The sequence below is a fragment of the Vidua chalybeata genome, chromosome Z (assembly GCF_026979565.1).
Source record: "Vidua chalybeata isolate OUT-0048 chromosome Z, bVidCha1 merged haplotype, whole genome shotgun sequence".
NCBI classification, from domain to species: Eukaryota; Metazoa; Chordata; class Aves; order Passeriformes; family Viduidae; genus Vidua; species Vidua chalybeata.
Window position 1 is genome coordinate 40,866,830 of NC_071570.1, and position 26,858 is coordinate 40,893,687.

The window sequence follows — 26,858 nt, forward strand, 5'->3', positions numbered from 1 at the left end:
AGGTCAATGCCAGCACCCGAGTGAGGAGAAAGCAGGGCCAAGATTAACTCCTTCAAGTCCAGAGGTCTTGACTTCATTTCCCTTTGCTTTTGAGCTGTGCCCAGCACTGGAGGATTTTTTTATATAAGAATGTAAAACAAAATCCTTTTCACATAGAAATCTGGCATACAGAAGTTCTTTCCTTTGATGGGACTTTACTTCTGTGAGGCTTCCACATGCAATATTTAAGAGATTAGGCAGTACAAAAAGCCAAGTCATCAGCATTTTCCTTCAGTACTCATGGTCTCAACAGCCTTGATACAGTTTGATGTTTTCCAAGTAGAAGCAGTGTTGTCTTTGTGAATATTTACCCATGCTACTTGCTGGGCAAATGCTGAGAGCAGTTTGCCAAAATGTTTTGCTTAGAAAGGAGGTTCTGATTAAGGAGTTTCTTAGAGCACAGTTTGCATCAGTAAACAATCAAAATAGCATCTCTGACATTTACATGTCACCTAATGTTAGAAGATATGTTTATTGTGTAAGCTGAAAACAATAAACCCAAGATATGAAGATCTCTTTAGAAAGAGCAAATAATGGGTCATTGAAATGGGGGTTAATTTCTCCAACAGAAAAACTGAGTCCATAAGAACTTGCCATTTCCACCAGTCCCACAGAAGATTGTATTCCTGAGAAGACTCACTTCTTTGGAATTTCTACTCAGTGTTTCAGCTCAAACTTGTTTGTTAAAAAAATGAAATAAATGCACAATGTGGAGCAACTCATCAGCTGGGGACAGCTCTGACAACAGTGCTTGAGACTGCACATTTCAGGCATCAGTTACATCTTCCAGTCATGCTAGCGGGAGAAAGAAGAGAGTATTAATTCTCGTTTATGCTAGTTTGGGCTGTTTTGAATTATTGATATGTCCCTTGAAACTATCTCTGATCATTTCCCATTGAGCACAGAGGCATGTGGTGGTAAGCAGAGACCTGGCGTAGCTGCTGGACTTTCTCCTGCTGAACTCAGCATCCGAGCTGCTCATTACAGCAACAGATGTTTCTGCTTTTTAAGGTCTGTGGGAACCTCACTTAACATTTTTTTCCCTCCTTCTTGCTTGCAGGAACAAATGCCAATATAGCCGAGATCCAAAAATCTTGACCTCAGCTTTATGTTATTATTGGACATTATTGCAACTGGATATCCTATTGTCCATTCTCAAGTAATAAACTGATAGCTTTTAATGCTGTATTTGCTTTTTCATGCATACTTTCTACGTGTTTGTTATTCAGATGCTTCCTGGCAATAAATGAGGGAACACATAATCACTGTTGCCTTCAATGCAAGTGGGTCTGCAAGATTCATCTTGTTTCAAAAGTGCTAGGCAAGCACAGGAACAAGCCCACCAGCAACTAAAACAAATCATTCCCTTTGCCTTCTTAGTGGTCTAAGCAGTCACCTGGTGCATTATATTGTAGGGATCCATGTCAACACTGTGCATAAGGCCTGACTCAGTCCTGAATACCCAGACACAGATATCTCAGAGTGCTGGGTAATGTGTGTTAAGCTTAAAACTTTCCAAATGAGTGCACATATTTAAAATATTATTATTATTACTTATAAAAAAAGGAGGGGAAAAAAACCCCACTTAAATCCAAGCCTGGCTTAATTTCCTATATGTCAACAATATCTGCTTTTGCCAAGGAGACCCTTGCTAGGCAGGAGATTTGCTTTCAAGAAAAGATGGGCTTTATGCCATATTTCCACAGGTAGCTCCTTTGTGTGAATTAACAGCTTTAATTGCCAGCAGGAAGACCTTAGAGGCATTCTTGGCAGTACTTGATATGGGGATGTGCCAAATTCAAGCATCCCTTGGCCTCCCTACCTGTACCAACATTTTCAAGATGTCAAGGCTCTGCAGAGGGTCTCAGCACTGCCTTTTCTCTGGAAGAGAGCTGGACCTTGGTAAGTGGCTGGACATGAGTCATAGGGCAAAGCTGTGACTGAGCAGTGTATGAAACATGTCCTTGTTTTTTTAGCATAGGCTCTGCCTTCCCTCCTCTTTGCAGTTGCCATCAGGAGCTCAGAAAACGAGCCAACTGGCTACATGTCTTGCACAGGGCTGGGAAATGGGAATGACATCCTGGGATTTTATTGTGCAGTTCCTGGAGGGCAAGAGTGACAAGGAGGCAGTTTTTGGAATCACAGAATTATTTAAAACAGACCTCTGAAATCATTGAGTCCAACTTTTGACTGAACACCACACTGTCAAGTAGACCATGGCACTGACTGCCTCACCGGTGGTTTCTTGAATGCCCCCAGGAATGGTGACTCCGCTACCTCCCTGGGCAGCCCATTCCAACATTTAACAGCCCTTGCTGTGAAGAAATTCTTCCTGATGTCCAGCTTCAAGGTCTAGTGGGTCACCACGCCAGGTAGGCTCACTTACCAGCTGTGTCAGGAAGTTCTCTTTCACACTCTCCAGGAATTTCCTAGATCCTCTCCTGCCCCCTGTAAGTTTCCAGCAGATATCTGGCAAGTCCAAATCTCCCACAAGAAGGAGGGCTGTCAATGGTGAAACATCAGCCAGGCACTTACAGAATAGTTCATCTTCCTCTTCACCCTGGGTGGATGGTCCATAGCAACCCCCCACCATCATATCTGCCTTGCTAGGCTTTCCTTTGATTCGTACCCATCATCACTATTGTTGAGTGCTGTACAGCCAAAACACTCCCTGAAATACAGAGCCATCCCACTGCCTGTCCTTGCTTCTCTGTCCCTTCTGAAGAGCTTGTAGCCACCTACTGCACATCCCACCACATTTCCATGACTATGTCATGGTTTTCCTGCTGCTCAGTGGCCTCTAGCTCCTGTTAGTTACACACATAGTGTAAGGTAACAAGCAGGAGGAGGGCAAGCAGAACCCACCTGCTGTGGTTCCCAGCAAAGGAAAAACAATTATTTCTCCCACAAGCAGTTTTGCCGCTTTTCCTGTTTCATCAGCTGCTGTCACCAGCCCAAACATTAATATAGTTCTTGGTGGTGGTCTTGTGATGGAAAGGTGAGTTCATAATTGATACAATAATGGTTCAAGGTTACATGGACTGCAGGCAGAGTGACAAATTGCTCAGCCAATCTGGGCAATCTCAGAATTAATTGTTTTCCTGTTTGGGTGAAAAAGAAAAGGTGGTTCTTCGTTTCTGTGCATGGGGCTCCCAGCTTTCTGGCTAGTGACATTTCAGCTGATTTGGATGTTTCATGACTCTGCCATGGAAATGTGTGCTCGTGTTGCTCTTCCACCCAGGGCTGGCACAGGGATTAAGGTCTGTCATCCCCACATGTAAAATACTGTGCTGGAAGGAGAGGAGAGAACCTAGCATGGGAAATGCAAATCCCCCTAGCTTCCTCCTATTGCTGTTTGTTTGGAGATGGCTTAAGATGTAAAAATAAGGCTGATCTCTCAGTGATTGCTTTACTGAATTTTTTACATGCTGGTCTGGTACTGTGTGTCCTGCCTGGCACACAGCACCCATGGGGCAGCAGATCACCCCTGTGATTCAGCAGCAGCAGGGCATACAACATAAAACCCTTCTCTGTCCTAGCCATGCTGAGGGTGTAACATAAGGTCAAGTGGTGGGTTGATTCCTCTCAACTTCCTCTGGAGCTAATCCTTCTGCAGGATGAAGCTCAGCGTGGACTAATGGGTGCAATGCTGTCAGCATCTCTTAGGGGCCTCTTGCAGTGGGTTCTGTTCCCCTCATTGTCTGGCACTAGGCACTGCAGCTCTCCTTGCATGAGCTCAAAGGAGAACTCTCAGCTCTCTACAGCCCAGAAACAATGTCACAAAAATTGCATTGAATTTCAAAGGTTTCATAGAACTCAGAAACCCCCTTTCATCAGCTGTTCTTCCCAAACCTCACCCTTTTAATTTTTTTTTTAATCTATTTATCTTTTTATCATCTCTGACACAGTCTCCGCTTAAATCCCTGCCTTCTTGCTTAGCCCCTGAGAGTTTTCACCCTATCCAAGGTTAATTAATGCGGTTAAGTTTAAAATGAGGCACAGTTCCAAGTATGAAAAGATCAAAGAATAAACAGACACCTTGTCTCTATGAAATCTGACTTTCAGTGCATCTACCCCTAGAAGCCAGCTCCAGATGGAGACTTTACTGGCCTTTGCATTGCATTTCAAGATGCTTGTCACATAGCTTTTGCTCAGAGATTCGTGATTTTAAAATGGCAAGGAAATGTTGAATAAAAGGACATGGCAATAAAGTCCCTTACATGGGACCTACATGGATGAATGTGGCTCTGTATGTCATAGTTTTGGAATGACACCAAGTAGATGGGCTTTCCAAAGACTTACTAAAGTAATAGCAAGGGAGTACATTATTAAATGCCTCCTGTATTTTATAGGGGTGATACCTTTACAATAATAGAGATCCTAATACATGTGATACATTGTTTGCTAATGCGTTTTTAGATATAGTCTCAAATGCAAACACTCCCTACATTCTTATAGTAATTAATGCAATAATAAACTACATGGACCTTGTGATTTAGCATATCAATGAAATATTCACGCTGGTATTTTTTTAATATGTGTGAAAGCACACCTATCTACTGTGCATCTGGGGAAGAACCAAAAGGGACAGCTTGTACCAAAAATTTTGCCTTCAGACAGAAACAGTGACTTGGGTCAAGTCCTGTTGCTGGTGGCTGGTTGTGCTGATAAGACATCACTTTGTCAGTTGCCATAGGGAGGTTTTTCAGTCTCCCTTCAGATTAATATAAGTAGAGATATCATAAACAATTGGTAGTCTATAAGAAGATTTAAAAGTGAATAGCTGCTCAGTCTGAATTTAGGATATGGGAGAAGGAAGGCATTTTTAATAAAAGCAGGGATGAGGTTTTCAAGAACTAGGACTCCAATCTCCCACTGAGAAGTATTCTTTCTCTAGCTCAGTGAATTTCAGTAGCTTGTATTTTCAATATTGATACCTAAAGTATTACTTTTTTTTCTTTCTTTCTTTATCTCTGTACATATGAATTTTCTGGCTCAACTGTCAAGTGTAAAATTCAGCTTAAACTTAGGAATAATTTCAGATAAATTAAAACTACAGTTTTCAAGGACAAAACGGCTCATCAAGGAAATGTCTATGTGTATCCTGTTGGAAAGTTGGAGAAAGACCCTGTCCTCTCTCCCATGTCCTTTCCCTCTCTGACATTAGTAGTTTTGCAATTGACCCTAGAGTCAGTGGCACCAGGAACAGACCAAGGGTCTCTTTCTTCTGGATTCTGGGCATCCTAAACCAAATCTACATTTAGCAGTGACTTTTCATAGCCTGGCAGGGTGAGAACATTTTTATGATGATTAGTAACTCCTTAGGGGATTTTTATGGACACAAAATGTGATGAACACCACTGTACATTTTGTAATGGTAGGTTAAGAAGGCAGACTGCTTAACTTGCGGTGACCCCCCACAGAATTATGATAGCACTGTGGTACAAATCTGCCAGTCAAATGTTTCCCCCCTGCAATGCAATAAACATCCTTGCAATTTACATTGGTGTAGCTGGTGATGAAATATGCCTGAAGAACAGATGTGTGCAAGGCAGCGGCCCTGGGGGTTCCCGTGGGAGCAGTGCTGGGATGCTGCCTGCACGGAGACTGGCTCTAGTTGTGGGGCAGGACCTGCTCCTGCTTTCTGGCCCCTTCATCCTGTGCTAGAAAATTCCTTCATGCAATAGGTGTCCTGATATAAAATTGGTTCTCAAAGACTCTGTGGCAACACTAGTAAATATCTCTGACAAGTGGGCTATTCTATATTAATTTGACTTTACCGTGGGGTTTTTTTAAGCTTGGATGTTTTCTACATTCCATTTGAAGGCTGAAGGGCGCAGTTCCTATCATAAACCTGCTTCTGATCAAATTCTTCTTTTTTGCTCTTTCCTTTTTTATGTGGTTGGTTGGTTGGTTGGTTGGTTGGTTGGTTTTTTGGTTTTGGGGTTTTTTGGGGGGGGGTTTTTTGGTTTGGTTTTTTTTTTTTTTGGTTGGTTTTTTAACATTCACATTCTATTTGCTGTTATGTGGACAAATGGTTTCTATGAATCATGCTAAATGTTTGTGATGTTCAAATGACACCATCAACAGATGGTAAATGTATTGTAGCACCACCAAAATACTGTGGCGTGGCTAAGAATAATTTGGAATGTACTGCCATCTAATGGCTTTGCTGACAGTAAGGGAAATCAAGAGTAAGCTTGGCTCCTGTTAGATTCAGAGAGAAGGTAAAAGGTTTTCAGTTACCATGTGGGAAAGTGTATTTAAATTACAATGCTAAAGAGAATATGTGCAGACTTGGCTGGTTTTTGACTATTTGAGGTGGTGCAGTGTTTCATATCCCTGCTCTGGTCTGCCACAGGAGTCAGTAAGTAAGTAGAGGGACACATTTGTATTTTACTGGCATGTAACTTGAAACATTCTTGAGTCTGTGTCATTAAATTTAATGGTACTTCTTAAAAGAGAAGTTCAACAATTTTGCATTCCAGTTTCAGAGAGGTCTTCTTTTGGCTGTAGCTTGACCTCTTGTAGTGGTAAAAGAGAATAGATAAATGCAGCCTGTAGCTCTCTCAAGAAAAGGAATTTGTCAGCATGATCTCTCACCTCTTCTGCTGAGAACCCCCTCCTAAACACTCTTCCTGATGCATTTTGCCATGATTTCTTCTAAGTGCAGAAAAAATGCGTGGTCCCAGCAAGTCTTCAAATATTTCTACTGAGCAAAAGAGATTTCTTTTTGCTGCCAATTATTTAGCCATGTTGAAGCCTGAGCTTCAGGAGCCACAAGCCACTGGCCAGAGTCAGCAAAACAGCTGGTGTTCAAGCTAGTCTTCTGGGATCCTGCCTGGGAAATCCCACAGAAAGGGAGCCAGGGTTCTGCCTGAGCTTTGTACAAGAAAATGATTGTTACTTCCATAGCTGATCAGGAAAAATGGTAAATGGTTAACAGTAAGAAGTACCTTCCCTTGCCTCTGCAGCCCCAGCTCTGGCTCCATTTCTGCACCATCCAGCACTTTGTGGAGATGCCCTGAACACACCTGCACACCCTGTTTCTCTCATTGGACCTGTATTCAGTTCCCCTGACCTCTGTCTCCCTGTCCATGTGTCCCTGGCTCAAGCCATGCTCTGAATGCATCTTGCTGGTGCCTCACTATCGCAGGAGCACACACAGGGTACAGAGGCTACTGTATGTGTGGTTGGCCATGCACAAAGGGAGATCTTGGTAGAAAAAACCCTACAGCATAAATGTTACTACAGTGGGCTTTTTCATCTACTCTGCACCATCCAGGAATTGGTCCCACTTTTTGAATTGTTCCTTGATCAATTTAAAGTGGTGATTATTTGCTAACTTACCCTCTCCTTGGAGCATCACTCAGCAGCCCTGTGGAGTATGAAGTGCATGGCACACTGTCCTACTGTGCAGTCACTTTGCAGCTTCTTAATCCTCTTGTCTTCCTCTGATGACCTCAGAAGAGGTAGAGAATAGTAACTTCTCTTTCCTGCTGCATCTAGTCAGTGGCAGTCATGTGTGCATGTCCGATATCCAGAAAGCATAAATTGAAGACGCTCTTAAAAAAACTGTGCGTATCTCTTCTACTACAGTTCACATCTCAGGCTTAAGTAAAGGGGTGTCGGAAGGGCATAACTGCATAAAAATGCAATATTTGCAGAAATAGGCATGTTTGAAATGGCCCAACTGGGTAAATGGTCTAGCTATGAGATTAACTTTCTTAACTCCCTCAAGATTTGAAAACTTAAATTCACATTCAAACTCTCTGACATAAACAGTTCACATATTTATTCAAATCCTTTTCTTTAAAGAAAACAGACAACATTGTGTTAAAGTTAACTATGCACAGGATGGCCTCTGTGAGTGCAAATGATTCTAATGAAGTAAGGGAAACTCTCAAAGTATTTGAAGATCGCTCTGTCAGTGTTCAATAGACTGCATCCCTGATTAATGCTACAGACTCAGGACTGATCAGTGCTATGGACTTGTTCCTCTGTGGAAACAAAACCCTCACAGCCTTCAAGGAAATAACTGCTGGCAGTAAAAAAGTCACTCTGGAAATATGCACAGGGAAGTTATATATAGCAAAGAAAACTCTTCTCTGGGGAAAGGATGTAAAAAAGGGTTATGGGTCAAAAGGAAGAGTTTTCTTCTCTGCAGTAAGAGGACCAGTGAACAAGAAGCGCAGACTGAAGTTTGTCAGTGTGACCTCTTCCTACCATCCTGCTTGCCTAAACCCTAGGCTGAACCCTAGGACAGGAGGCTTCTGGCAATATTACACATACCTGTTTCTTTCCAGCTTCCTCAAGCTTTCAGTTGGGTAATCTTGGCCAAGGATCACCCCTGGTCCTAATTGATTTGCACCCAAGGTCACTTTGGCTTAGGCTCTGCATGCCCAATGGTCACAGTGTTGTTTTAGGAATGATTTATCCTCCTACATCCAAACAAGCTCTCTGTCCCTCTGTTGGATAGCACGCGCAAAATTGGGAAAGTCAATTTTTCACTTGAGCACCAAAATTCCACTAGGGACAATGTTCAGTTAAATCTCACGTAACTTTGATCATTTTGAAAGAAATGTCAGTTGCCAACAGGAGGTCAGAGGAAGTAATTTAAACTGATTGTTTGTACAGGAAGCTATCAGTTAGGGTTTAATGCATTTGGCCCAAGATGGACTTTAAAGCAGGATCTGGGTTGGTCTTCCTCTGAGCTAATTCCAGCAAGAACAAGTGTGCTGTTCAAATGCAGTAACTGTTTCAGTAATTAGGGTTTTTAAGTCTATCCCGAAGGACTTGTACAGTACAACAGCAGTCAGTTCAGGAGGAAGAGAAAGGGGATTTTTCCAGTACAAAAGGGACAGCAAAAGATGGGAGGAATAGCTTTTCTGTATACATTGCAGTGGTAAGTCAGCAGGAATTATTTTAAAAGTCTTCAGCTCAACTAAATAAAATGTGATGTTACATACCTGCCTGCCCCTTTTCACAGTTTAGCAGCTCATTTGTATGCAGCTTTGGATTGATGGATTTGAACCCAAGTGTAATTTAATGCAATGGATTTGGGAACCCTACATTTTCCTACCTGTGAATGCTCTTATTCCCTTGGTGTAATTTCCTTGCTCTTCCTACCCAACTCTGCCTTTCCTGAGGTGATACAAAAACCTCTCCTGCAATCAGGCTTAGTGTTCCCTTCTGCATAAGTCAATTTTCTCACTCAACAGATGTGTGACGTGTAGGAGTCACTGCAGACAGCAGCAAAATCTCCATTCAACAAAAGTCATCAAAACTTCTGCTTACAACCCAAAAGGCTTAGTTCTCAACAGCCTCTTCTGGATTCATACACAGCTGCTGGCTCTTACCACATCCTGTGTGCTTGGTTCTCGCCCACACACTGCAAAAGTGTCAGCAAAGCTGTGGGCACTTGCTAAGTCTTACAGTACTGATGTCCTGAATTGATTAACAAATTATTAGTAACTGTTTTAGTAGGTTGGTGCCCCAAGCATAGCCTTTGGCTGTTCTTGGCATGGAAGGGTGTCCTTGCTCAAGCAGCTAGGCTAAAGCTAAGCTCACATCAGTTTAACCTCTGTGTCCCTTTCTGAAAGAAATTTGTTCATCTATTTGGGTTCATTTTACCATGATCATGCTTTTCACATTGTCTGAGCTACTCCTGGCTTTGGGACTTGAGTGCCTATAATGGGGTCTTCATGTCTCTTTTCCATGCTCTCTCTCACCATTGCATTTAGAGGCTGGAATGCTGTTCAAATCCACATGAGATGAAATTAGGTAATTGTCTTCCTCTCATCTGCTTGTTTCTGGCAGCTGCTTCTCCACAGCAATGCACCAATGGGGCAGGTCAGTAATAAGCTATGAGTGTAAGGAAAAGATGAAGAGAACTTCTGAAACCTGGGATGCCTCTGGGGGTAAGAAAGTCCCTGTGAGAAAGACCTTGTGGTTTTTGTCATTGGAGCCTTTCTGAAGGAGAGCTAGCCACATCTCACAGCCAGAAAGCAAGCTGGGTCAGAAACTTGGCAGAGCTTTTGGTTCCGTTTTGGTCTTTGAAGCTGATGGGCTGTGAACACTGAAAGCAGAGCTCTGCTTCCCACTGCTGCACTTGGAGGATTGAAGTGTTTATGGTGACAGGTATGGGAGTGAAAAGGGGTTTGGGTGGAAAGATGAGCTACTGGGATACACTGGTGTGGGATGAGCTGTGTGGATAGGAGGCCATCTCTCCTCCCTAGTTACAAGCAACTGCTTTGAAGCAGGGGAAAAGATCCTCTAGAGGAGATGATTTTCCATGTAGTGTTTTCCTCACCATAGGGCTGCAGATGCTCACTTCCTTTGGGGCACCACCTGTACATGAGGTCAGATGCCACCGGCAGCTCATTTGCAACCCCCAGTGGCCGAAGGGGCAAATTAAAGGATAGTATTGCCATAGAGATTTTTCATACTTAGAGTTCTACAGAAGTGGGCAGGATGCTGAGAGAATGTAGCTTAAGAATTCACAGTTGTTAAACTGATATTTTTATAGAGTTATGGAGGGGGAAAATATCCTTCTTGTATTCAGTCCTAATTTATTGCTTTTGTCCCTTATTCCCATTTTTGTTTGCTGGGGAGACAGAAGACACTTTGAAAAAACATTTCCCTTAATTTACATGGCTTGTTGTCCTCAGAAACACTGGAATACAATGAGCAGTTTTCCACTGCCATCGTGCCCAGGATGCATGTTTCATCCTCATGCAGTAATTTTGTCATGCACACGGTTTCTGGTATTTCCCTTTCTCTCCTCTGCTCTGACTTTGCTCTTTGCAGCTCAAACAGATATGTACATCCCAGACACTTGCATGGATCCAAAATACTTTGAATAAGAAAGCTTTGGCTTACATGTTCTTGTAATTTGCTCACAAATGAACACTTAGAAAACTCTGCTGCAATGTCAGTCTGGTTGTTCTTGCAAAGCAGTCCTCACACAAGGGCCGTTTTTATACTCCACATTATTACATAGTTGAACAGGTATCTTGGAAGTCCTCCTTTTGTCTTAGCCCTCCCTTCAGCCTTCTCGGTTTGGCTGTGACCAGGCAGGGGTTTGGGCTCTCACTGTTGTGCTGAGCCCCTGACCCACATCCCATGAGAGCAGGCAGCTTCCCAGAACCTCCAGCAGGCAGCTGATACTACTGAAAATTGTCTTTTTCTGCTTTTCCCTTCCCCTACTCACTTAGAGCTTAGAACTAATTTTTCAAAGCAACAAAATTCTTAAAATTCAACTGGACATTTCCTGTTTATAGTTCTTTTTGCCTTATTTTGACCTTATTCAGCCTTAATGCTTTTCTTTGAAGACAGAAATATAGAGGGAGAAAAAGTGGTGTTGAATCAAGTCTAGTTTATTGATCCTTAGCAATATTTGCTGCCATGCTGCACTAATTATAGCTATTTTGTATGAGATATGATGTATTTCTGTGACATCCACACAACCTTTGGTCTGAAGGTTAGCCTGAACCTTTTACTAAATACCAACTTGCAGGTAACTGTCCATAGAGCAAAGAGAGACCCAATTCTCATGAAAACTCCCGTATGAGACAATCTGGAACATTCAGAGCAGTGATTGTGACTGAGCCGAGAGTAGATAGTGATTGATTGATAGATAGATAGACAGATAGAAAGATAATTCATCACCAGTGTCATGCTTCCTTCATATCAGGAAAGGCATACTTGCTGCATCCACCGATAAACAGGAGGATGCCCAGGCAGCTGTAACCCTCGAGGATTTATTGAAGGCAAGACAAAGGATGAGGGAGGGAGAGGTGCAGGAACACAACCTCTTGAAGGGGGAGCTGAGAGCCCTGAGGGAAGGTGGGGCTAAGCTATATAACTAGGGAGGGATAGGAGTGATAGATGGACCAATGAGGGGAAGGTTCTAGGGACATACATGGAACCAATGAGGAAAAAGGGGACATGAGGGAACCAATGGGGATAACAAGAACAAAGAACTTCCCAGAACAGGGGAATGGAACAACCCTTGACTGACACAAACTGGGGAGGGTACATCATATGATGGAAATGTCTTTCTCTGCATGGAAAAGGTAAAGGTCTCTCACACCTGTGTGATTTCCCATGGCATTCCAGGGACCCCTCCCACAGTCACCCTTGTGGCCTATCACTGAACTCACTTGGCAAGCTGAGCTCTCTGTCCTTTGGGGCAGGGACTCCCATGGTGACATCAACTCTTTCCTCCTTGGTTCTTGTCCAGAGGCCCTGAGCTGTGCCACTGCCAGCTGGGAGCTCCAAACACTGTTATCCTGCTGCTCCCTACAGAGCCTCCCCTCTGTCACTCCTGCCCTGCCCTGCCCTCCTGAGGAGCCTGCAAGTGTCCACCAGGGCACTGCATTCCCAAGACTCATCCCAGCACCTTTGGCTTTCACTCCTGCCAAGGATGTCAGATCTCTGGGACTGGACCAAAGCCTCGAGCTCCTCTCGTTTATTCTTCATGCTGAGTACATGGATGTAGAAACATTTCAGGTGTGGTACACTGTAGCCAACAGCTCCTGAAGCAGATTGAGGGATCCTATTCCTGCTTGTTTGTTCAATTTTTGGCACACCATGCCATTTCTTAGAATCGGCGAGGCTAGTTTGGACCCTTCCCCCCTTCCAAGCCAGCTTAAAGCTCTGTCAATGAGCCCCGCTGGCTCCTGTGCTGGAGCTCTTTTTCCTCTGTGAGAAAGGTGCCTCCCATCAGGTGTGAGAGGATCAGGTGTTGAGTAGATCATTCTGTGGCGAACAAACCCCAAATTTTTCCATTGACATCAACCTCAGAGTCAGGCACTGGCCTGATGGATCTGCCTATTCCTATTGCTATAACTGGGTGTTTTGGGAAGAATTGAGGAAATCACCACCTGGGCTCCTGATTCCCCTGCAATTGTCACAAGTCCCTGAAGTGTCTTTTTATTTCCTGGTGACTTTTTGGTGACCCATTTGTCAAAAAGTGGCTCATTGCGGAGCGGAGCTCTCCACTGCCGAGGGCTGTGGTGCTGTCACCATACACTTGAGACATGGCTAAATTGGTTGGATTGGTAGTTTTGGGTTAATGTTTGGATTTGACACTGATGGTGACTCAGGGCAAGCTTCCACTTGGGGATGTGCAAGGACACGCACGGGCACCCATGGACACGCAAGGACAGGCAGGGACACGCACACCCTGGTGAACATTGCTGGCCTTTATTGGCATCCGCAGCCCCGCGCCGCAGCCGCGCTCTGTGGCTCCTCTTCCTATTAAGGGAAAGCGTTAGTGTCCATGAGCATCAGTCACAGGCAAACAAAGCACTTCACAAAATCAATAAAACTTACATAGAAAGGCTGGAGGAAATGTTTATTCACACACAAGATACAGACAGGACCACACCATCAGACTTGACAGTAGTTTTACAAATACAGTAAAGTCACTTCATAAAACAAGTGAGTGAAAATTACTTAGGTTCTAGAATTCTCTATAATTTAGAAAGTCTGTTTGCAACTGAAGGAGTGCAAACTGCTTATGAATAAAGTATGACTCCGTCAGCTATGCTCCATCAGACTTGTGTTCTAGAGCTTTCACCAGAATGGTTTTGCATGGTGTTTTCTTTTACCTCATGAGGGAAGGGCGTGGGTGGCGATCAACTGTAGCAGCCAAATGCTCCTTATCACACCCAACCCAAGCCACCAACAACTGCATTTGCTTGGAAGACATTCTGAATTTGGGACCTATTTCTGCACCTGCTACCCACAGCAAGGAAAACCTACTCTCCTCTGAGCTTCTCCTCTGAGATCAGTGACACTCATCACATGAAGAAATGTTTCTCTACAAGAGTCAGGCAGGGGGTGTAGAAAGAGCACATGGGAAATTTAACATATCTGGTAAATGCAAAAGCAGGGAAGCAGAGTGAATAAAATAGAAAGAGAATGCTAGTCCTTTAGTAATGTTCCATGCAACACAGTCACAGGACAATTTGCAGTAGGCATCAACTAAGAGGCAATCACAGAATGGTTTGTTCTGGAAAGGACCTTCAGACATCCATAAACACCACCTTGTCCCACCCCCTGCCACGGGCAGGGACACTTTCCACTATCTCCAACCCCTGTCCAGCCTGGCCTTGGACACTGCCAGGGATCCAGGTGCAGCCACAGCTTTTCTGGGCACTCTGCCAGGGCCTCACCACTCTCACAGTCAGGAATTTCTTCCTAATATCTGACCAAAACCAAATTGGAATTCCTTAAATTGGAAGCCATTCCCCATTTCTCTGTCACTCCAGGTCCTTGTAAAAAGACTCTCCCCTTCTTTCCTGTGGGCTCCCTTCTGGCACTGGAAGGTGCAATTATGTCTCTACAGAGCCTTCCCTTCTGCAGGCTGAACAATCCCAACTCTCTCAGCCTTTCCTCATGGTGCTCCGTCCCTCTGACCATCTCTGGGAGACATCTCTGGCTGTCCTTTTGCCTCAAGAGTGTCCACAGGAAATCAGGAAATACCATGTCTCTGTCTAAAGCACTACACTTGGCTATGAGCTGCGGATGCACAGCAGCTGCTGCCCACGCAGCACAGTGTTTACAGCACTTCAACAAAGTTTGCTTTAATCAGCGCTCAGGATCCACACACAGGCAAAAGCACACAAAATGAAACTGCTGAACAGAAAATCCATCCAGATCTTTCCTCCCCCCACCCCAAGTCTGACCTTGAAGCTAGTTGGATTGTATAGCTAAATACAGAATTAGCAAAGGCCTTAGGAAGGGCTACACCAATTCAAACTCTCTTCTGACAATCAGGATAACCTTCCTGTATTATCCCATGCTACCATCCCCATTCATCTCCCCAACTTGATCAGAAATTGTTGAGAAATTTGGAATAGATATGGTGGCATGCATGCTTTCAAACACATTTGCTTGCTATGAAGGGCAAATACAAATTTGGCTCCTGTTCTGCCACGGAAGCTATCTATGTGATAAACACAAGTATGGAGTATCTTTAAAGTAAATTCCACTTGATCTCTGTTTCTGCAAAGGATGCTGAAGAAATAAGTTGCATTTCTGTATTAAAATACAAGTCCTCCGGGCTTCACCCGGGTGCCCAGCCTGTCCGGGGGAAAACCCTGGTCCGCCCTGGTCCGCGGGGAGGATGTGGCGGGATCCGGATAACTCCACCGTAAGGACGAGAGGGCTCCGAAGTGGCTTTATTCCTAGAGGCTTTATTTCAGGAGCGTCGCAGGAACAGGAGGGTGAAACGAGGAACACGAACTCTCCAGAAGGGAGCGAACTCCGGAAGCCCGGAGGAAAGGCGGGGCTGGGTATTAAGGGTAAAAAAGTGGGCGTGGTTAGGGTACAAAACAGCCAACGGGTAAAGGGGGGAGACAGAGTGGGGTGACATACAGAGAACTAATCGGGGTACAGAGGAGGAGTGGTATTCTAACAGGAGCCAATGGGGGTAACAGAATAACTGAACTTTCTGGAACTGGGGAGTATGCTAAACATTGATTGACAGCTCTTCTGGGGTGGAGAGCAGCAGCTGATTTCTAAAGGGAGAGCAGGAACCCCTCCCACACATTTCTACCAAATGCAGGTATCTACCTTTGACAGTATGTTCCAGATATTGAAAGGACAAAGCAGAAAAGCTTGAATAATTGTGAAAAAATATCACTACGAAAAGCACTTTCTTGTGTGCAGGGAATTAGAAGTTTTAGTTAAAACCATGGAAGGCACACACCCCTTCAGGAGACAATTTTATACCTGCCGGGTTGCCTTAGCCCTTGTCACAGCACTTGCAGACACTGTTACACCACTTGGAGGTGACAACAGCATGTCATGGTACTGCATGTCCTGGACAAACAACACCAATACCACAACACCATCCAGCCTCAGAATCAGTCAAGCTGGAAAAACACTTCCCAGATCATCAAGTCCAACCTTTGACCACCCATCTGCACCTTGTCACCCACACCACAGCACTAAGTGCCTCGTCCAGGCCTTCCTTGGGCACCTGCAGGGATGGGGACTCCACCACCTACCTGGGCAACCCCTTCCAATGCTTAACAGCCTTTTCCAGGAAGAAATTGCTGCTGAGAGTAGGTTTGATATTAGGAAGAAATTCCTGACTGTGAGAGTGGTGAGGCCCTGGCACAGGTTTCCCGGAGAAGCTGTGGCTGCCCCTGGATCCCTGGCAGTGTCCAAGATCTGCTGCCCACCCTGAGCCCCCCCTGGCCCAGCCTGAGGCCTTTCCCTCTCCTCCTGTCCTTGTCCCCTGGAGCACAGCCCGACCCCCCCCACCCGGCTGTCCCCTCCTGTCAGGAGTTGTGCAGAGCCACAAGGTGCCCCCTGAGCCTCCTTTTCTCCAGGCTGAGCCCCTTCCCAGCTCCCTCAGCCTCTCCTGGGGCTCCATTCCCTTCCCCAGCTCCGTTCCCTTCTCTGACCACGCTCCAGCCCCTCCATTTCCTGTGTGAGGGGCTCAGAGGTGACACAGCACTCGAGGTGTGGCCTCATCAGGGCGAGCGCAGGGACAGTCCTGCCCTGCTCCTGCTGCCACACCAAGCCCGGAATGCTGCTTCCCGTCGCGGGGCCTGCCCACCCCCGGCAGCCCCGATCCCTACCCTGCCACACCTCCGACTGAGAGTTGCACTTCACGAACACCCCGGCCGTGGTCCGTGTCGTAGCTCTGGCCCTGGCTGATGCAGCCGCCCCCCATGTGCCCGGTCGGCCGCAGCACCGCTGTGCCGAGTGCTCGCTTCTGCGAGTCCTCCATGACAGCGACTGCCGAGGCGGGGACGGGCGGGAAGGGACGGGGCGGATCCGGGCGGGCAAGGGAGGGAAGGGACGGGCCGAGAAGGGCGGGATGGGGCGGAAGGGAGCGGGCAAAGGGCGGCTGAGGTGCCTGAGGCGGCTGAGGCGGCGGAGGGACCCGGGCGCTATTGTCAAAAGATCTTCTCGTTCCTCGGATGCTAGTTCTCCCCTGTGTTCGGTTTTATTATTCCCTTAATCACCGAACAATTCCAAAATTGTTTCACCAATTACAAAATCACGTAATATGTTGAGTTGGAAGGGATCCACAAGGACCATCAAAGTCCAACTAGTGGCCCTGCACATGACATCCTCACTATCCCATGTGCCTGAGAGCATTGTCCTACATTATTTTTCTTACAATCTACACAGCTGCATAGTAAAGGTACTGGATCTCCAGGATCTACTGGTAAATTTATTATTAAGCCCTGAAGAAATTAAAAGACCAGAAAAAAATCAGCTTCAAATATGATAATATTTGAATAACAAATATTATCAACAGAAGTAAGGCAACAACACGAGTAGTTATAATGCTGAAACTTCTTTAATACAGAAGTTTGATGCTAACTTACATCATCTTAAATACATAAGCTACAGTTCAGTAATGACATACATAATCTTAAAGGTATTAACCTAAAGTTTTAAATAAATAAGGTACACTTGATAGACGTGTCCTGGCTGAAGCAGACAGTAGGTGCCAGGGCTCTGCTCGCTGTTGCCAAATTTCTGTATTAGTCTCTTAATGTAAGGCAGATTGTTGTGCGGATACTGGCATCCATTCTTCACTTCACAGTAGCCGGTACTACACTAGGAATGAAAGATAAAAAGAAGATTAAGGCATGTAAACATTTCTGTGGAGTTTAGAATTGCATGTTCTTCGGTTTAAAGCAGCACCAAAGACAGCTCAAATGGGTGGAGTCTGAGGGCTGAACAAATTCTTTGACTTCGTTTTGCAAAAATAAGAGTGAGCACACGTCGAGTCTCCGCATCAGTGGGAATTCCTCATGGTTTCCCTTTGTCTCCTGGCACAGCACGAGGGAGCTGCCGCGGGCACCGAGGCTGAGCGGGACGACGGGGCCGGAGGCAGCGGGGAGCCCGTGAGGAGATGGTGAGACTGAGGAGCACCTGCGGGGGCTGCGGCGGCCGGGAGGGAGCGGCGGCACTGAGGGGTCTGGCGGGGAGCTGAGGGGCACGGCGGGACTGAGGGGATTGAGTGATGGCGGGGGCGGCGGGGGCTGGGACGGTCTCGGGGCTGAGGGCAGTGGCGGCGCTGGGGACGCTGAGGGCAGCGGTGGGACTGAGGGGGGCGAGGGTGAGAGCCATGAGGGCGCTGAGGGCACTGAGGGCAGCAGCATGGAGAGCTGAGAGCGATGGCAGCACTGAGGGCTGGGTGGGTGAGGGCGATGGCGACACTGAGGGTCCTGAGGGCTATGGTGACACAGAGGGCACTGAGGGCAGCATAGAGAGGTGAGGGCAATGGCGGCACTGAGGGCTGGGTGGATGAGGGCGATGGTGGCGCTGGGGGGCTGAGGGCCATGGCAACACTAAGGGTGCTGAGGGCAGCATGGAGAGGTGAGGGCGATGGTGGCGATGGTGGCGGCGCCACTGGTCTGAGGGCAGTGACGGCTCTGGGGACATGAAGGGCAATGGTGCCTCTGCAGATCTGAGGGCAGTGGCGGCACTGAGGCCGATAGCGGTTTGGGAGCACACTGAGAACACTGGGAGCTCTTTGCAGCCACTGCACTGAGGAAGCCAGCTCGACCCACAGCCATCAGCCCGAGCTCAGCACCTATTGAAGTTGTGTCAGATTCTTTGAGGAGAAGCTTTCAACACTCCAGCCTGAAATGGCCTCCTTTTTGGAGGTAAGTCTGCTCGATGGCAGTGCTGGGGTCTGGACTTTCTTGCAGGCCAGAGAAGTAAAGGCTTCTTTCATTCATCTTTTAATGGACAGTGGTGTTTTTTAGCCTACAGATTTTTGCCACATGCTCCTGGAAATGGCCAATTTCAACGTATTTTTGCCTGCAAACAGCCAGAAATGTGTGGTTTGCATTTGGGTTTGCAGCACATGGTCTTGGCAGTGCCTGGAGTGAGATCTGTCCTTGCTCGGCTGGGTTGGGAACAAAGACAGCACCTGGATTTCTGCCACCTCATTTCTTACAGCTCATGGCATAGGCCAGTGTCAGAGTGTGAGGGCGTGAACCCTCATTTGCTGTATTATGGTTTTCTGAGTTCATGTTTCGCCTAGGAGGTCATTTTGTGACAGCTTGAGCTTCTCGTTGGCACCTTTAATTTGGAGTTGAAAACACTTGTCATATGAACCACCAGGGCAGTGCTCCCCTCTTGTTACACATCCCTTGGGAGTGGAGAAGAACAGTTACTGTGTGCACGAAGTGACTCCAAGAAAATACTGAGTGATCTTTGGTTAACTTTTGTTTCTCTTCTAAGGAGGATGTCAGTGTTGCCTCTGAGTGTTAGGAGAGCAGCCTGTAAACAGAGCTGCAGCTGAGACAGCCGTGCCTGGCAACACAAGCAATGGGAACAGTTCCCTGGAGCTCGAGGAGCCTGGTAAAGAGGAGAGTCCACGTTCCTGGAGAGACCTCTGAAAGGGCTGCTCTGAGCTGGGCAGACAGGAAGGGAGATCAGAAGAGTTCAGTCCCTGTCTGCAGCGTTGCTGCCTCCTGTGCCTTTGGTTCAAATCCTGCACTGGCACCACCTCCCCAAGCCCTGCCCCCACGCTCCTGCAGAGGTACCGACACGGCAACAGAGCTGTGAATGAACCCGACCTGTGGGAGTTGTGTCACCAGCCTGACCCGTGGGAGCTGTGTCACCAGCCCTGATGTCCTCATTGCCAGCTGAGGTCCATGGATCTATGTCCTGCAGGGTGACAATGCTATGGAGGCAGCACTGAGTGGGGTGACTGTTGTAGCAACAGGAAAAACCCCACCAAAATGATGAAGCCAGTGCAAAAGCCCAAACTTCTTGCCTCAAATCATTACCTAATTTTGGTACCAGTCTGCTGATCCCTATCCTGAGACACAGGAGAAAAACAAGCAGCTGAACATCTGAGGCCAAACAAGTCTCCAGTCCAGTAACTAAAGGAAAAGCCTAAAGGTCCCCAGCTTAGCAAGGCCTCAGAGGAGAGAGGGAGCCCTTTGGGTCTGCATTCCAGATCAAGGCTGGTGCAGCCTGCAACCTTGCAAGGAGCTCTTTCCCTCCCAGCTGCTCCTCCCAGAGCTGGTGGCAGGGCTGGAGGAGCTGTGGCTCACTGCAGAGGGAGTTCCTCTATCCCAGGGAATGGAGCTGGTTCATGACTCAGGTCCCAGCACCCTTCAGCTTCAGCCCTTTCAGTGAGGACTGAGGGCTCTGTCAGCACAGGGAAAGAGCAGGGCTGGCGTTCTTTGTGTGAGCTGGGACTGATTAAAGCTCTCGTGGGTGCCACTTGCACTGGGAATGCTGTGGCTTTATGGGGATACTTCAAAACTTTACAGTCTGGAAAACTCTGGAAGGATTGCTGTTCTCTACAAAGCAGACTCAAATTCCCAAGTGAAAGTATGCCGTTCCGGCCATCTGTCACAGTCCCTGCTAGAAGCACAGTTGCTGTCCCGGGAAATGTGCCCGAGGGCTGCTGCTCCTGTTCCCGGTGCTACCAGGAAGTACCCCGTGTTCCTGGTGCTTCCCAGAGCTCCACCTGGGGTACCTTGCCAGGAGGGCTGCCCTGCACAGGAGGAAGTGCCTGAGCTCCCAGTCTGGGCCGGCCCTCCTGCGTGACGATGGCAGCAGCACTGCGGGGCCACAGCTCCTTGTGCAGAGCCCCGACTGCTGCCCTGAGGTCCCTACAGACACCAAGAGACTGAAGAGGTACCACAAGGAGAACCTGCCAGGCGGCCTGGAGGTGTCCAGCCCTGCTTCCAGCTACTCCCAGCAGCACCTGGACTCATCCCTGGGGCCTGCTGCTGCCACCCTCGAGACAGCTGAGCAGTGAGACCGGGGGGACATGGGGGGTTTGGGAATTTGGGTGGTGTGGGGTTTGAAAATCTTGGGGTCCGTGTGGGGGCAGTCGTGTGCCAGGACACGTGGAACTTCTGTCACTTGTGTGCAGAGGGGAAAGGACCTGGCAGTGAGGCTTCTGGCAGTGCTTTCCTGCCAAAGAATTGCAAGGTAGACTGGCTTTCAGGAGGGGTGAATGGGGAGGTGAGAGCTAAACAGACAAGTTCTTTGCTCTTGGAAAGCCCCAGAACTTGTTGGGATATTTTCTTTCTAAGCCTGCTTGGGAGGATCTGGGATTTTATAGTCCCTGAGAGAAGTACAATTGCTGCTAAGGGAAATGTGCGCACAGCTCATACTGACTCAGTCTCCCCTTTTCTGGCTTTCTCCAGACTCCTCCAGGACAACTGAAGCTGCTTCTGGATTGTTCCCAGGTAAGGAGGCTTCCCCAGCTCTTCCACAGAAAGTGGTCACTACTCCAAGAATTTAGAGATTTTTTACTGTGGCCACAGATCTGTCCTCATGCACAGCCCCGTCTTATATTTGTTTCTTGTCAGTCCTGTTATAATAACCTGAAGAAATTTTTAAACTGAAATTGATATTTGCATATATTAGCAGTCTAATTGTAGCAGTTTCCAATAAATTAAAGTTTTAGTTGAAATGGGTGTTAACCTGTGTTACTCAAAGCAATTAGCAGACATAAACATTATGATGCTGAGGATTTTGGCAGTGAGTGAAGGTGAATGGAGGAAAATATCCAGCAGATCTCTGAGTTCCAGTAAAGCTGCACAATGAAACCACAGATTTTTGATGGCCCAACCCACTGTGTAAATCTTAAAATCCAGAACAAGTTCGCTGTGGGAGAGCTCAAAAGAGGAAGAGCTCCAGGGCACTGCTGGCTGATGGATGTCTCTGAGTCACCCAGCTGTGGATGTGTCAGGCATGTGCTGCTTCCAGCAGATGAATTTACAGGACATATTTCCAAAACAAAAGACCTGAGAATTTGTGTGTGGTCATCATGACCAGGACCTGAAAAACCCAGATTTTCACTGCTCTAAAATCCAGAGGCTTTAGGTGGGGACACAGACTGTCAGAAAATGGCCTGTAGATAGAATTTCCATGAATTATATCCTCTCCCCTTTCCCTTCCCCTCTTTGCTCATTTTGTCTCTTATTTTCACATACAGAGTTTTTTACCATCTGACCCTTCAAAAGTGTTTTACCAGCCCTTCATTACCTCTGTCAGATGCTGTTTGAAGGTGTTCTCTCTGTTCTCTCTACACCTTCCCACCCTCGCAGATGCTCTTGCTTGGTGACAGAGGCTGTCACAGCACTGCCAGCAGTGCCTGTGAAGTCACAGCTGGAGAATTTGTGCTGGCCCAAGGTGCTTCCCTTGGAGGGGAAATACCAGCAGGAGCTCATGCTTTGCCTCCCCATGCTCCTGAATCCCTGGAATCCCTCTGGGCACCCCTAGAGGATACACAGAATGTGGCAAAGCTCCAGGGGCTGGGGGCTGGGGCTCTAGGCAGCAGGACCTTCCCTTGACCCATGGGTATCTCTGTCAAACACTCCCTGCTTTTTGGGGGAAATCTCTTCAGCTTTAGGTGCTTGTGACCCCAAAGGACACCAAAGACTTGGCCCTTTATTCTGATAAAGCAGATGATGGGAAGTTTTTCTGCCCATGGAAAAAAGCCCTGACCAATTCTTTTGACCTAAGCAGCCTCCGTGCATGCTCTTTGCAGGGGATAAGTGCAGGTGTTCCAGGCATGTTCCAGTGCAACTGGAGGTGCAGATCTTACCAAAGAGGTGTCCCTCCTTTGGGAGGAGAGAGAAGCCAGGCTGTCTCTGGTCTGTAAAGTGTTCATATTTTCAATCACTGGTGGATTCCTCACTGAAGGATACAGAACTCAGATATGCTGTGCATGTGATAAAGAAAATATAGTCCAAAATTTCATCCTGATGTAGAGGTTAAAAAAGCTATTCTAATACTTGTCTTTGTTTCCCACTGTCCAAACAAGAAAAAAATTAAATTGATTTTCCTCATGCTGGGACAGTTTTGGAAGAAAATATAATTCCAGCAGAACTACACTACAATACATGACTGATAATCTTATCTATGTGTGGCAAACATCTACAAAACATAACATTTTATTTATGTTAAGGCAATGAATTCTGCTGCTTAATTAATTCAGTAAATATGTCCTGGAAAATTACATGGGTCTTATGGCTGGAAGGATGCTGTTATTTAGAACACGGTTATCAGGACTGAGCCATCCCTTACCCAAGGCTACAGCAGAGCACTTTCTGGTGAGTACACTTTTTTCTGGCAGTTTAGGAACTTAAATCCTCACCTCGTTCTCACATCTGTTAATTACTTCTCCATCTTCTGAAAAAAATACTACTTGTTGTGTCCCTCAAAAATACAGTATTATTTAAAAATAAATCAAAACACAATACAAATTATCCATAACAAACCAAAACAAAAACAACTGTCCAAGACTGAGCACCAAGATGTTTCCTATTACCATCCAAGTAGCAGTTGCATCTGGACACTTTTCCTTATCTCCTGTTAATGGGCCCATCAATGTCTTGCCACATGACTCAGAGATAACACTCTCCAGGAGCCAGTTCTGTTTAACAGGTGATTAAAAACACACCTTGTGACTCAAAATAACATCAGCCCATTGTGAGATGCTCCGCCCAGGGGGAGAAGCTAGGCATTCCACCTGGATAAATCCAGGGATTTCTAGACAGGAAGGGAGCCTTTCCACAGGTTTCCGAGAAGACACAGCAACCACATCTGCCACTCCAGGAGGACTGCAGCCACTCCAATTTGGACTGCTACCAGCACGCTGGCCAAAGGGGTGTCAGGTTGTATTCTGACTTTGCCAGTGGTCTTCCTTTTGTATCATTGCATGTATTTTTGTCTTTTTTTCCCTTTTCCCAATAAATTGTATTTCTGACTTGGAGTCTCTCATTGGTTTTGCTTTCAAACCAGGACATATTTTTGGCGCCCAACGTGGGGCAAGAAGGTACTGAGAGAAGTCAGAATTACAATTTTGTATTGTAGAGGATACCTATTCATTATGATGCTTAACATGCTTTTTTGGGTCTTATACCTAGCTCTCTATATTTTCCGGAACGTGGGGAATTATCTGGCAGTTGTAATGCTCATGTGTAAACCAGGGTATGGTATGAGAATTGCTTTATTGATCTATTATGTCTATTGCATTATAACCTCTGAGGCCATGAACATGATTTGGAATATGTACTCAATTCTGTTTGCTTGTCCTAATCTAGGCTGCTATGTCTGGGGCCTCGGCAACCACACCCATCCCCTGGGGGGAGGGGTAAAGATTGATTTTTTCCACCCTTTCAGGCTTGACACAGCAGTTTTTGAAAATGTTAAGTTCCCTCTGGATGCCAAGGACAGCATAATGTTGTTGTTAGTTCTGCTTTGTCTTCTCTGCACAGTCTGCAACATGCTTAGAAACAAAACACTACATAGTGTGATGCAGCAAAACATACATAGTGCGATGCAGTGTCTTCTTGAGGAAGAAGAAACAAGGAGCAAAGCAGCAGTGTCCGTGTCCGTACAAAATGCCACAACAGCATCCATGTTGATGCAGACTGTCACAGAGGAGGAAGGAAGCAAAAGCAAAACAACAGTGTCCGTGTCTATGCAGACTGTCACGGAGGAGGAAACCGAAAGCAAAGCAAGGGTGTCTATGCCTACACAGACCGACACAGAGGAGGAAGGAACCCAAAGCGCCATCAGCATCTCCACACAAACCATCACCAAACCAGAGCAGCCTGAACCAATAGTAGTTGCCCCCATTCAGAAGAAGAAATCAAGGAGCAAATCAGTCCGCATAGTGACTGATGAGGATTCTGCAGGACCTTCGTACCCAGCAGAAGAGACAGAACCAGAGATCATCACTCGCTCTCTATCCCTGGGTGAGCTGCGTGACCTGCGGAGGGAATTCACCCGCCAGACAAACGAGTCCATCCTGACCTGGCTGCTCCGCATCTGGGATGCTGCAGCCAATGACACCATTCTGGATGGAAGTGAGGCCAGGCAACTGGGATCATTGTCCCGGGATGTGGTCATTGACCAGGGGATCAGGAGAACCCAAGAAACTCTCAGCCTCTGGCGGCGACTGCTTGCAAGTGTGAGGGACAGATACCTTTGTAAAGAAAACCTCCAGGTGCACCAAGGAAAATGGAACACCATGGAACAAGGTATCCGATGCCTGAGGGAATTGGCTGTGTTGGAAATAATTTTCTCAGAAGACGAGAGATTTCCTAAGAGTCCAGACTGCGTCCAGTGCACATCGCAAATGTGGTTGAGATTTGCACAGCTTGGACTAGAGATGTACTCCCGTTACCTGGCAACACTGCAGTGGAGGGAAGGCAAGGACAGGGTGGGCATCTTAGCCAATAAATTAAGAATTTATGAGGATACTGTCACCGCCCCATTTCGAACCCATGTCTCATCTGTGGAAACAAGGTTGGCTGAGCAAGTCCGGGACTTGATTGAAGAAAGTCATCAGAAACTAAAAAAGGAACTTAAGGAAGAAGTCTACCATATTTCACCAGAACCAACAAGAGTCTCTGCCATTAGGAGCCAGCGTTCCCAAGCCAAGGAGAAAGGATACACTCCATGAGGAAACCTCTGGTTTTTTCTTCAGGAGCATGGAGAAGACATGAAGAAGTGGGATGGAAAACCCACCTCTTCTTTAGCAGCCCGAGTACGTGAACTAAAAAGAACACCTAACACAAAAAGCTCATCTAGAGTCAATGCTGCTCCAGTCTCTCACACACAGAATTCCAGACAATATAGGAATGATGATATAACTGACCCTCTTGAAGGAACCTCAAGAACCTATTTACAGGAAGAGAGCAACGTGTACCATGACCAGGAATAGAGGGGCCCTGCCTCTAGCCAGGTAGAGGACAGGGACACTCAGATCTATTAGACTATGTAGATTCGATGGCCTGGCACGTCTGAACCACAAAAATATACAGCTTTGGTTGACACCGGTGCCCAATGTACCCTGATACCATCAAGATATGTAGGAGCAGAATCCATTTCTATTTCTGGGGTAACAGGAGGATCCCAGCAGCTTACTGTATTGGAGGCTGAAGTGAGTTTAACTGGGAATGGGTGGCAGAAACACCCCATCGTGACTGGCCCAGAGGCCCCATGCATCCTTGGCATAGACTATCTCAGAAATGGATATTTCAAAGACCCAAAAGGACATCACTGGGCTTTCGGAATAGCTGCTGTAGAGGCAGAAGACATCAGAAAACTGAATACTTTACCCGGTCTCTCAGACGACCCCTCTGCTGTGGGACTGCTGAAAGCTGAAGAACAACATGTACCAATTGCCACAGCAACAGTACACTGTCAGCAATATCATACCAGCAGAGACTCTGTGATCCCCATCCATGAGATGATTCATAAACTCGAGAGCCAAGGGGTGGTCAGCAAGGCCCATTCACCTTTCAACAGCCCTATATGGCCAGTGTGCAAGTCCAGTGGGGATTGGAGACTGACGGTGGATTACCGTGGCCTGAAAGAGGTCACACCACCACTGAGCGCTGCCGTGTCAGACATGTTGGAACTTCAGTATGAGCTGGAGTCCAAGGCAGCAAAGTGGTATGCGACCATCGATATTGCGAACGCCTTCTTCTCCATTCCTTTGGCAGCAGAATGCAGACCTCAGTTTGCCTTCACCTGGAAGGGAGTGCAGTACACCTGGAACCGACTGCCCCAGGGGTGGAAGTGCAGTCCCACCATCTGCCATGGACTGATCCAGGCTGCACTGGAAAAGAATGAGGCTCCTGAACATCTACAGTATATTGATGACATAATTGTGTGGGGGAGCACAGCAGGGGAAGTCTTCAAAAAAGGAGAAAAAATTATCCAGATTCTACTGAAAGCTGGTTTTGCCATTAAGCGAAGCAAGGTTAAGGGACCAGCTCGAGAAATTCAGTTTCTAGGAGTCAAGTGGCAAGATGGACGTCGTCAGATCCCGACAGAAG

At 46.6% G+C, this 26,858-nt stretch overlaps 1 protein-coding gene and 2 long non-coding RNA genes across 7 annotated transcripts; 2 read left to right on the forward strand and 1 right to left on the reverse strand.

Annotated features, from left to right (window-relative positions):
- Nucleotides 1-17,446: 17,446 nt before the first annotated feature.
- LOC128782472 (translation initiation factor IF-2-like) lies at nucleotides 17,447-22,116 on the reverse strand. Of its 3 annotated transcripts, none has more exons than XR_008428796.1 (2): nucleotides 22,048-22,116; nucleotides 17,447-17,634 (listed from the first exon to the last, which is right to left on the reverse strand). XR_008428796.1 is itself a non-coding variant. In XM_053932834.1 (2 exons), exons 1-2 carry the CDS (start codon nucleotides 18,148-18,150, stop codon nucleotides 17,461-17,463), a joined length of 372 nt encoding a protein of 123 aa, XP_053788809.1. In that variant the 5' UTR covers nucleotides 18,151-18,401; the 3' UTR covers nucleotides 17,447-17,460. The 3 variants fall into 3 exon arrangements, 1 of the variants encoding a protein (XP_053788809.1); XR_008428797.1 differs by lacking the exon at nucleotides 22,048-22,116 and adding an exon at nucleotides 17,722-17,812; XM_053932834.1 differs by lacking the exon at nucleotides 22,048-22,116 and adding an exon at nucleotides 17,953-18,401.
- LOC128782473 (uncharacterized) lies at nucleotides 17,869-21,466 on the forward strand. Of its 2 annotated transcripts, XR_008428799.1 has the most exons (4): nucleotides 17,869-17,935; nucleotides 18,489-18,689; nucleotides 19,273-20,805; nucleotides 21,204-21,466. It is a non-coding gene; the product is annotated as an uncharacterized LOC128782473 (long non-coding RNA). The 2 variants fall into 2 exon arrangements; XR_008428798.1 differs by having other exon boundaries at nucleotides 18,489-20,805.
- A 117-nt stretch (nucleotides 22,117-22,233) lies between the features above and the next one.
- LOC128782381 (uncharacterized) lies at nucleotides 22,234-23,797 on the forward strand. 2 transcript variants are annotated; one of them, XR_008428756.1, is made up of 3 exons: nucleotides 22,234-22,658; nucleotides 22,973-23,117; nucleotides 23,584-23,797. It is a non-coding gene; the product is annotated as an uncharacterized LOC128782381 (long non-coding RNA). The 2 variants fall into 2 exon arrangements; XR_008428757.1 differs by having other exon boundaries at nucleotides 22,234-22,414; nucleotides 22,553-23,117.
- The last annotated feature ends 3,061 nt before the right edge of the window (nucleotides 23,798-26,858 follow it).

Excerpts from the sequence above, each read along its gene's own strand:
- LOC128782472 (XM_053932834.1), bottom strand. The coding sequence starts at position 18,150 with ATGGCTCTCACCCTCGCCCCCCTCAGTCCCACCGCTGCCCTCAGCGTC. Across the intron at positions 17,635-17,952 it reads GGCCGCCGCAGCCCCCGCAG|TGTAGTACCGGCTACTGTGA; the intron begins GTGCTCCTCAGT and ends TTTCATTCCTAG.